This window comes from Podarcis liolepis, assembly GCF_965112155.1.
Source record: "Podarcis liolepis genome assembly, chromosome: W".
NCBI classification, from domain to species: Eukaryota; Metazoa; Chordata; class Lepidosauria; order Squamata; family Lacertidae; genus Podarcis; species Podarcis liolepis.
The window spans coordinates 31,716,056-31,727,437 of record NC_139568.1 but is presented as its reverse complement, the minus strand read 5'-3'; the positions used below and the strand labels follow the sequence as shown (position 1 = coordinate 31,727,437).

Genomic DNA, 11,382 nt, shown 5'->3' with positions numbered 1-11,382 from the left:
ACGCTGGGGGGAGGTGTTTGTTCGCCCCAGAACATTGGTATTACTTTAACTTACTGCGTTCCATCATACCTCTCCTCCCTTTCGACTGTTGCCCATAGGCTGGCCTTCACCAAAGCGAGGTTTAACGTTTTTCCCTCCAATGTCCTGAGACATAGATTCTCAAAGGGCCAAGCCTCCGCCATGTGTGAATGTGATAAGGAGATGCCGGAGTCGCTTCAGCACATTATGTTCACTTGCCCCTTGTTCAATGTGCCACGGGCAAATTTGTTGGGATCAATCATACAGAAACTACAGGGTACCCCACCAAAATTCCACCTTGCCCAAATCTTGCAGGATAAGGATACCCATACGACCCTGAGAGTGGCTAGGTTTCTGGTCGCTGTCCTTACCCAAAAGCGTTGCCAAGGAGCACTACAAGCTAATTAAGGCGTAGTATGTCATTCCATCTTATAGTATTTTATTGTTACAGTGGTGTTTTAGCGGCTGTTTTTCCCCACGTGCTCAAGCTGTTATTTATGTCTTGTTTTTATCTGTATGGGCCTATGGCCGTAATAAATAAAACTAAACTTATGATAAGTCAACGGGTTAAAAAGATTAATAAATTTACACATTCAAGGTCTCAGTATACGTTTAATAAATTCCCTTCTTAGATCTGTCTCCTAACTCTCAACTGTTTGTTCAATTTCCTCTGATTCTCCCAACAATTGTCTTTTTCCTCCGAGCAATTTCCGGTACTTTCTCCAGAACTTGTCCGCATCTAATGCCAACAAGCACTTTCTACATTTCCCTTTAAAGAAAAAGGAGATGCCTTCAGGGTACTCCTATCTATAGTCCACTGCCTTTGCCTTTAGTGCCTCGGCCAGAGGTTTGTAAGCGTCTCTCTTTTTTATCAATCAATTTGGGATAATCTTGTGGACGATAATATCATTTCCTTCCAATTGGAATTTCTTCTTGTTACTAGTTTGTAAAAATCTATTTCTGAAATCCATAGAGTTAAAAGAGACTAAACAGTCAACCGGCCAGTTATTTGCTTTTGCTACATTAAATTTGACTCTGAATGCTTTTTCTATTTTTTGTGCTACTTCTGCTTCTTCTAGGTCTAACCAAGCTGCTAGCTCTTTTGAGATCCCCCCCCCCCCCAGTTATTTCCTCTGCGTCCTCTGTTAGTCCTCTGAATCTTAGGGTATTCTCTCTTCTCTGCATTTGCAACATCGCAATAGAGTCCAAAGTTGAATCCTGCTGCGCTTTCAGATCTGCTGTTTCTTTCCTTATCTTATCGTATTCCCTTTTCATCTCTCTATTTTCATTTTGTAATTTTTTCTGAGCTTCCTCTAGATTCTGTTTTTTACCTTTAAGGTCTAGCACTATTTTCGTCAGTTCTGAATTTTTTTGTACTAAATTGTTGACCTGAGTTGATAACTCAGCTGTTATTTTCACATTTTCATCTATTTTAACTCCCATTGAAATAAATTTTTCTTCTGTTGCTTTTGCCTTTTCATTTAGATTATTTTTTAAATCTTGGATATCTTTCTTCTAACTTAAAATTAATTCTCTCATATCTAGTGGTTGATCCATGTCAATTACAGAAGTTCTCCTGATTAGTGTGGCTGAAACTGCCGCAAAACCTGACACAGTTGTTTTTTTACCAGACATCACTAAGAAATTTAATTAGCTCACAAGGTAATTTTTCTCTTTCTTACAGACTGGATATCAATTAAATTCAATCTTTCTTAATACAATCGTGACAATATTTCCAATGTGATAATTAATGAATGTCAATTAAATTCAATCTTTCTTAATACAATCACTACAATTTTACCAGTCTGATAATAATGTATCCACTAATTCTTTATATTCACCAGTTTCACTAAATATATTTAAAATTGATTGGGACGCGGGTGGCGCTGTGGGTTAAACCACAGAGCCTAGGACTTGCCGATCAGAAGGTCGGCGGTTCAAATCCCCGTGATGGGGTGAGCTCCTGTTGCTCGGTCCCTACTTTTTGGATTGCTTTTCCCATGGGATTTACAATTTGACCTTGACACTTGGACAGCTGTGGAATGAGTGGTGGAGCAAAAACAAGGGCTGCTAAGAAAGCAAAACAAACTGAATTGTTGCAATCAACGCTGCCTGTGCAGCCACGTAGATCATCTGTTCCAATTGTGACAGGTCTGCAAGAAGGACAACCCAAACAGCCAGCTTTTGGGGATATGGCTGCAGGAGGGCTAGACCCTGTCTCTAAAGAAATATTGGACCAGCCGGCAGCATTAAATAAGAAAGCTGATGAACAAGCGGCTAAATTTGAGGAACAAGCGGCTAAATTTGACCAGGTGACAGCTACAATTAATAGACTGACAGACCAAGTCGCTTTAAATACACAGGCAATAGGTAACACTGAAAAGACTATAACAGAAAATCGAAAATTAGCCGAGGAAGCAAATACGAAAGCAGACCAAAATAAAAAGAGGATAGAGGAATTAAGAGGGGAAGTAAGACCACTGAGCAGACAGGTTACTGAACAACAAGCGTACCTGTCCATGGCGGAACTGAAAAACAGGGAAAGCAATCTCAGGCTTAGAAATATCCCAGAACTAGAAAAAGAAGATCTGATTGGTTTTTGACAGCAGAAATATCCAAGTTCTGGGGTCTGGCAGAAGAGAAGGACTTTAAAATTGTCACCGCTTTTAGATTGGGAAGAGTGGCCAAGAAGGACAAACCAAGAGACTGCTTGATCATTTTGAGATCTAAGCAAGAAAAAGATAATATACTCGGCCTACACTTTAAAAATTCACTGGTGATTCAGGGAAAGACAGCAGAAATCTTCAGAGATATACCAAAACAGTTGCTGGATTTAAGAACTACATATAAAGACCTGGCAAGCTTACTGAGAAACAACACAATTCCTTACAGGTGGGAATTTCCTCAAGGACTATCTTTCAACTTGAAAGGGAAAAAGGTAAGAATCAGAACAGCAGAGGAGCAAGAAAAGTTCCTGAACGACCATGGGGAGGACCTACGGAAAGGAGTAGCAGGAGCTTGGCCACCCCCTTCGTTTGGTCTTAACCCGGTTCCACCTCCAGACAAAGACGACAAAGGAGACACCCCCATTGGCTGATAAATTGATCCAGGATGTCTCTGCAGCTTTTTAGTTGGAACATTCACGGCGCGAATTCTCCCGAAAAAAGGAAAAGGATTTTTCACATATTGAGGAAAGAACAATTAGACGTCATTTGCCTTCAAGAAACACATGTGACTAGGCTCCACAGGAGAGTGTTAATTAACAAGAGACTAGGCCAAGAATTTATTTCATCAGACAAGGTTAAAAAAAGAGGAGTAGTGATATATGCAAAGGAGAGCCTAGCACCAAAGTTTGTGTTTAAAGATGAACAAGGAAGAATTTTGGCGATTGAAATACAATCACAAGGAGAAAAATTTTTGATAGTAGGAATTTATGCACCAAACGAGGGGAAATCGGAATTTTATAAGAAGCTGCATGAGATAATGCTGGACCATATTGACTATACTAACATCATTTTGATGGGAGATATGAATGGGGTTGTCTCCACATACATGGATAAGTCACAAAATCAAAACCTGACCAAAGATGGCAGACTACCAAAGACTTTTTTCGAACTTACAGACAATATGGACTTGATTGATATTTGGAGGACAAAGAACCCTCTAGGTAAAGAGGGAACATTCTTTTCTGAGGCCCACCTATCTTGGACAAGAATCGACCAAATCTGGATATCTAGAGGACTGGCACCTAAGACTAAAAAAATAGAGATCTGCCCCAAAACCTGCTCCGACCATAATGCTTTGAAAATAGACTTGAGACTTACACCAGCTGGATCCTTCAGATGGAGAATGAATGACTCTTTGTTTAGAGATCAGGAGATTGTGAAGAAGGCCCAAAAAACGTTGAAAGATTACTTTGAAATAAATTTAAACACTTCAGTGGAAAAGAAAATAATCTGGGACGCAAGTAAAGCTGTTATGAGAGGGTTCCTGATACAACAGAATACTACTAAGAAAAAACTCTGGAATGGTAAAAAGGACAAGATTTTGGAGAAGATAAGAGACGGAGAGAAAAAGTTGAGACTTAATCCAAAATCAAAAGAAGTTTTAAGAGAAATAAAATTCCATCAAGCACAATATGCGAAATTGATAAATCAAGAAGTTGAATGGAAAATTAAACAGATGAAACAAAGATCATTCGAATCGGCAAATAAATGTGGGAAGCTGCTGGCATGGCAGCTGAAAAAGAGACAAAAATTGAACTTTGTTACCAATCTGGAGGTTGAAGGAGAAAGTATTCAGAAACCAGAAGAAATTAGAAAGTGTTTCCAGAGATACTTCAAAAAATTGTTTACTCAAGGACCCCAAGTAGAGACTGAGATAAACAAATTTTTAAAAAGCTATGGCCTGCAAAAACTAACACAAGATAAACAAACAGCCCTGAATTACAAAATAACACAACAGGAAATTGAAAGTGCCATTCAGAATATGCAATTAGGCAAATCCCCAGGCCCAGATGGACTTACCTCCAAATATTATAAGACATTGAAGGAATATTTGGCCCAGCCACTAATGGAGGTATGTAACCAAATTATGGAAGGGAAGGGGGCACCAGAATCGTGGAAAGAGGCATTCATCACTTTGATACCAAAATCGGAATCTGAAAAGACTCAACTTAAGAACTACCGTCCCATCTCACTCCTAAACGTGGATTACAAAATCTTTGCTGATATTTTGGCAAATAGACTGAAAAAAGTTTTAAACGAAGTAATTCATAAAGACCAAGCAGGCTTTCTCCCTGGTAGGCATTTGTCTGATAACACCAGGAATATTGTTGATGTTTTGGAGTTACTACAGACAAATTTGAACACGAAAGCAGTTTTGATTTTCATAGATGCTGAGAAGGCCTTTGATAATATATCCTGGAAATTTATGAAGAAAAACTTGGAAGGGATGGGAGTGGGAGGGGCGTTCCAAAATGGTATTGAAGCAATCTATTCAGAACAAAAAGCTAAATTGATTGTGAACAATGTGGTGACAGAAGAGTTCAAAATTGAAAAAGGGACACGACAGGGGTGCCCCCTATCACCTCTGTTATTTATTTCTGTCCTGGAGGTGTTGCTGAATTTGATCAGGAAGGACCAGCAGGTGGAAGGAATACAGGTCGGAGAAAAACAATATAGACTGAAAGCTTTTGCAGATGATCTGGTTTTAACTTTACAGGAGCCAGAATCTAGCACAAAAAGAGTTTTAGAACTAATTCATGAGGACGCCAGCCCCGCCTTCCCGACGGGCGCTTTCTGTTCACGTCACCGACCCCCCCCCCGCGACTCCCCTGGTCTCGCTTTGCGACGGAGGCTTCCGCCATGGCGGAAGCGAAGGCCCCGGAGCCGCTGGAGATAGAGAGCAGGATCATTGAGCTGTGCCATCAGTTTCCCCAGGGTATCACAGACCAGGTGATTCAGAATGACATGCCTCACATGGAGGCTCAGCAAAGGGCAGTGGCCATTAACAGGCTGCTCTCAATGGGACAGCTGGATCTGTTGAGGAGCAGCACTGGCCTCCTCTACAGGATCAAGGAATCTCAGAATGCTGGTAAAATGAAGGGATCTGACAATCAGGAGAAGCTGGTGTATCAGATTATAGAGGATGCAGGAAACAAAGGTATTTGGAGCAGGGATATTAGATATAAAAGCAATCTTCCATTAACTGAGATCAACAAGATCCTGAAGAACTTGGAAAGCAAGAAACTCATTAAAGCTGTGAAGTCTGTAGCGGCTTCCAAGAAGAAAGTGTATATGTTATACAACCTTCAACCAGATCGCTCTGTGACAGGAGGAGCTTGGTATAGCGACCAAGACTTTGAATCTGAATTTGTAGAGGTGCTTAACCAACAGTGTTTTAAGTTCTTACAGACCAAGGCCGAAGCAGCTCGAGAAAGCAAGCAGAACCCCATGATCCAGAGAAACAGCTCGTTTGCATCCTCTCACGAGGTGTGGAAATACATCAGTGGAATTGTCAATGGAAGATATTGAAACCATTCTCAACACATTAATCTATGATGGAAAGGTAGAAATGACCATTGTTGCTGCAAAAGAAGCAGCTGCCGGCAGCGTGGATGGGCACATGAAACTGTACAGAGCCGTCAATCCCATCATCCAGCCTACAGGCTTAGTTCGGACGCCTTGTGGACTCTGTCCAGTTTTTGATGACTGCCATGAAGGTGGTGAGATATCTCCATCAAATTGTATTTATATGGTAGAGTGGTTAGAATTTTAGTAGTAAGTGGAGAGAGCTTATTGCAACCTAGGTTGACCAACCTTCTAATTATGGACGCTGCTTTTCTTGAAGAAGAATGTAAAAATCCTTGACGGTGTCTTTGCTGTGGCAAAGACTCTGATCTCTCTTCGGGCACTGACTGGACACATGGAAAGAAAGGGGCCAAGACTCCGAAATTGCTTCCTGTATAAACTGTATGCAGGCACAGAGTTCTGCATATTTTTTAGAGATGCAAGTTATATTTTGACCTTTTGGGAGATTTGTTGATACCTGTGCTAATTCATGAGTTTGGTCGGGTGGCGGGATTTAAGTTGAATAAACAAAAAACTAAGGTTTTGGCAAAAAACTTGACACCTTCAGAAATTGATGGGTTTCAGAAGGAAACGGAGTTAAATGTGGTTAAAAAAGTGAAATACCTGGGGGTTAATTTGTCTGGTAAAAACCTGGATTTATTTAAAGACAATTATGTAAAATGTTGGTCAGAAATCAAAAAGGATTTAGAAATTTGGTCAAGACTAAAACTTTCCTTGTTGGGAAGGATTTCAGCTGTAAAGATGAATGTACTGCCAAAGATGTTGTTTCTGTTCCAAACCCTACAGATCGTGGACAGAGTGGAATGTTTTGGAAAGTGGCAGAAGGATATCTCGAAGTTTGTCTGGCAGGGCAAAAAGCCCCGTATAAAATTTAAAATATTAACAGATGCAAAAGAAAGAGGGGGATTTGCCCTGCCGGACTTAAGGTTATATTATGAGGCTGCATCCTTCTGCTGGATGAAAGATTGGTTTTTATTAGAAAACACTGATGTCCTGGATCTGGAAGGGTTCAATAATGCTTTTGGATGGCATGCATACTTGTGGTACGACAAGGTAAAGAGTCATAAATTGTTTAAAAACCATATTGTCAGGAAAGCTTTATTTAGCGTCTGGACCAAATACAAAGACTTACTTGAAAACAAGACTCCGAGGTGGCTTTCACCAATGGAGGCAAAGGCCCCAAAAAGACTTAATATGGAGGTTGGCTGGGCAAAATACTGCGAGATAATAGAAAAATGCGGAGATAACTGGAGACTGCTGAGTTTAGAAAAACTAAAAAACAAGGTGCAAGATTGGTTACATTATGCCCAAATCCAAGAGGTTTTTAAAAAGGACAAAAAAATTGGTTTCCAGGTGGAAAAATCAAAATTAGAGTCAGAACTACTTGAACCTAAGACGAAAGTGCTCTCAAGAATGTATAACTTGTTGCTTAAATGGAATACTCAAGATGAGACAGTTAAATCAGCCATGATAAAATGGGCACAAGACATTGGGTACAACATTATGTTTGAAGACTGGGAAAGGTTATGGACCACCGGTATGAAATTTACGGCATGTAGTGCCTTAAAAGAAAACATTATGAAAATGATGTACAGGTGGTACATGACCCCAGTCAAACTTGCAAAGATATATCATTTGTCTGATAATAAATGTTGGAAATGTAAGGAGGCTGAAGGAACATTCTTTCACCTCTGGTGGACATGCCCGAGGGTGAAGGCCTTTTGGGAAATGATTTATAACGAGTTGAAAAAGGTATTTAAGTATACCTTCCATAAGAAACCAGAGGCCTTCCTTCTGGGCATTGTAGGCCAGAGAGTGTCAAAGAAAGATAGAACTTTCTTTTTATATGCAACTACAGCAGCAAGAATCCTTATAGCCAAATATTGGAAGGCACAGGAGTTACCCACACTGGAAGAGTGGCATACGCAACTGATGGACTACATGGAATTGGCCGAAATGACTGGCAGAATCCGAGACCTGGGAGAAGCGGCAGTGGAAGAGGATTGGAAAAAAATTAAGGACTATCTACAAAAACATTATAAGTTATATGAATGTTGAGAATTTGCTAAGTTTTGGGAAAAACATGCTTCAGTATTGAGATCTGAAAATGATGGAAATTAAGTTATGACTGTGAAAAGTTTAAATTTTAGAGTATATAATTAGATGAAAGTACAAAAACACATGAAACAAGGTATCAATTTGCTGTTTATTTTTTATTGTAAAGAATGCAGGGGATGGAAGATGTGGGGAAGTCCAGTTGATTATGAAAAAAGATCTGAAAAAGTGAATTTTCTTTTATTTAATTTCTTTTTTCTTTTTGTAAAATCGCTTTTGATGTATTATGGATGATGTATTCTGACCTTGGAAAAAAAGCAATAAAAAATATTATTATAAAAAAAAAAAACCAAATCCCCGTGATGGGGTGAGCTCCTGTTGCTCGGTCCCTGCTCCTGCCAACCTAGCAGTTCGAAAGCACATCAAAGTGCAAGTAGATAAATAGGTACCGCTCCGGTGGGAAGGTAAACGGCATTTCCGTGCATTGCTCTGGTTCGTCAGAAGCGGCTTAGTCATGCTGGCCACATGACCCGGAAGCTGTACGCCGGCTCCCTCGGCCAATAAAGCGAGATGAGTGCCGCAACCCCAGAGTCGGCCATGACTGGACCTAATGGTCAGGGGTCCCTTTACCTTATGAACAATTATCTAACTAGTTAGAGCCAATCATCAATACATCAATATCACAAATTCATCAGATCAAATAAATATAATAAATTATTGCAATCCTTGCGTTCACTTGCTCATTCAGGGTGATAGATCATATATATAAATCTTTAAACAGGTTAGCGGCTCAATTAATCAGCACCTTGCAACAAAACTAATGACATCTGATGCTAATATCAGCTGCATTGGCTACCAATAGATAGCGAAAGGAAAAGCAAACAAAAACAGAAAAACAGCAACAAAAAACAAAAAAAAACAAAAAACACAAGACAAAACCACACAAGTCGAAAACCACACAAAAACACAACCAGAAATACAACAAAAATGAAACAAACAAGAGAAACAAAGCAAACAAAACAAAACAAAATATCCAAAAAGAAAATTACAAAAGAAAGAAACAAAGAAAAGATGGGAGGGTAAAAAAAATAAAATAAGCAAGAGAAAGTAATAATAATAATGCTATTTATAATTTATAATTTGTAAAGGAATAAAGAGGGGGAAGAAAATACGAAAAGTATATATAAATAATAAGAGAAGAGCTGGGGAGTATTTTCAATTAATAATGTACAATGCAATAGTATTATGTACTATTGTAGCACCCTGCAAAAAGATACACCCATATCCTTCTGTCCTTATATGGAACACAAACAGCTATATATTGTTACACTATTAAGTTCTCTCTAGATGTTACTCTTCCAGAGACAACAGGAATGCTATTCCAGTGCGGTATAAGGTCTATAAAATTTATAAAACCGTGTCTCTTTCAGCAGATTATGATGCAGCGCTTTGGGATCTTCACTAATTGCTGATCTTGCAAAAATCCCTGTAATTTATCTTAAAAGTCTTATTAGAGGAATGTCTTTTTCGAAAGAGTGCAAAATTTTTATTCCCCAGCGGATGTCGCTGTTTGAAAAACAGTCGCTCCCTCTCTGCGATTTTCAACCCCCTTCTCAATCTATGTCAGTCTATGTCAGTCTATGTCAGTCTTATTCAGTTCATTTCCGTTCCTCAAACCAGGAAAATGTCGGAGCGCATGAGTCAGCAGAAGTGCTCTTAGCCGTTGTTAAGTTGATTTATACTCCGTTGAGCGTCCGTAGCAGTCCACAGCCAAAGACAAACAGCAACCCCAGAAAGGAAAGATAGCAACACTTCGTGGGAGGGGGAGGCGATGCTTATCAGTCTTGTGACAGTTTTATAACTTTGTAATCAATCCCTTCTCATTCACCACCGTTCTCTGAGAGTCCCTGGTTCTTATGTCCCTTTTGCCAGCGTAAACAGACAGTTGAAAACTAACTTGTGAACAACAGTTAAGTTTTGGAAACCTCTTTATATTTTCTCCACCTGGGAAAGGTCTTCTTTTATTTCTTCTTCATGAGTTCTTGATTTATTTCTGTCGCAACAATAATAAAGCCACAGGTATTCTTTTTGTTCATAACTCCAGCAGGAAAAAATGGCTAAAACGTCTTAGGTATTAATGGAATAGACGTCTTTTTTTAAAAAAAACCAGTCTGATATAGCTTGTAAGCAAATCTTGGTCGGTTGCGAAAAGCCATTAGGTTCAAGCACTTTGTTTTAGATTCAAACGCTTTGTTTTAATCGTAAATTAGCAAGTTCAGTTAGTAAAATAGGCTAATCGTTTAGGTTTGCTTCAGTTTGTTAGAAGCGTAGCCACAGACATACCCACGGGCTCGGGCTTCTCGTCAGTGGAGGGTTGCAGGAACTAGCACCGAAGAGGTTCTCCCCCTTCTTGCTCAGCTTTTAGGAGCTTGAAAATGGTCTGGGGGTCCTCTTCTTTGTGCTGCAGCAACGCCATATCACCTTGGAATCTCCTTCCAAGGCTTCGGGGTCAGCTTAGCCTTAGCTCCCCCTTCTAGCTCTGCTAACGAACGCGTACCGCCCGACCTTGGCAAAGTGGGAGAGACGCATCTGTCTGTGAGCAAAGACTACCCGGAAGTCTCAGCGGCTTTTGACACCATCGACCATAACATCCTTCTGGACCGTCTAGAGGAGCTGGGAGCTGGGGGCACTGTTATACGGTGGTTCCGCTCCTTCCTCCTGGGCCATGTTCAGAAAGTGGTTGGGGGGGGGATAAGTGTTCAGACCCCTGGGCTCTCACTTGAGGGGTGCCTCAGGGTTCTGTCCTCTCCCCCATGCTTTTCAACATCTACATGCAGCCGCTGGGAGAGATCATCAGGGGGTTTGGGCTGGGTGTTCATCAATATGCAGATGATACCCAGCTCTACCTCCCTTTCAAATCAGAATCAGTGAAGGCGGTGAAGGTCCTGTGTGAGTGTCTGGAGGCGGTTGGAGGATGGATGGCGGCTAACAGATGGAGGTTGAATCCTGACAAGACAGAAGTACTGTTTTTAGGGGACAGGAGGCGGGCGGGTTTGGAGGAGTCCCTGGTCCTGAATGGGGTAACTGTGCCCCTGAAGGACCAGGTGCGCAGCCTGGGAGTCATTTTGGACTCACAGCTGTCCATGGAGGCACAGGTCAATTCTGTGTCCAGGTCAGCTGTTTATCAGCTCCATCGGGTACGCAGGCTGAGGCCCTA

General features: G+C 40.6%; 1 protein-coding gene across 1 annotated transcript; it reads left to right on the top strand.

Moving 5' to 3' along the window:
* The first annotated feature begins 5,325 nt into the window (after positions 1-5,325).
* On the top strand, positions 5,326-6,570 carry LOC310697685 (DNA-directed RNA polymerase III subunit RPC6-like). Its single transcript, XM_083484381.1, is given in 2 exon segments — positions 5,326-6,025; positions 6,027-6,570. Coding segments are annotated over 2 exon segments (912 nt in total). The 5' UTR covers positions 5,326-5,384; the 3' UTR covers positions 6,298-6,570.
* The last annotated feature ends 4,812 nt before the right edge of the window (positions 6,571-11,382 follow it).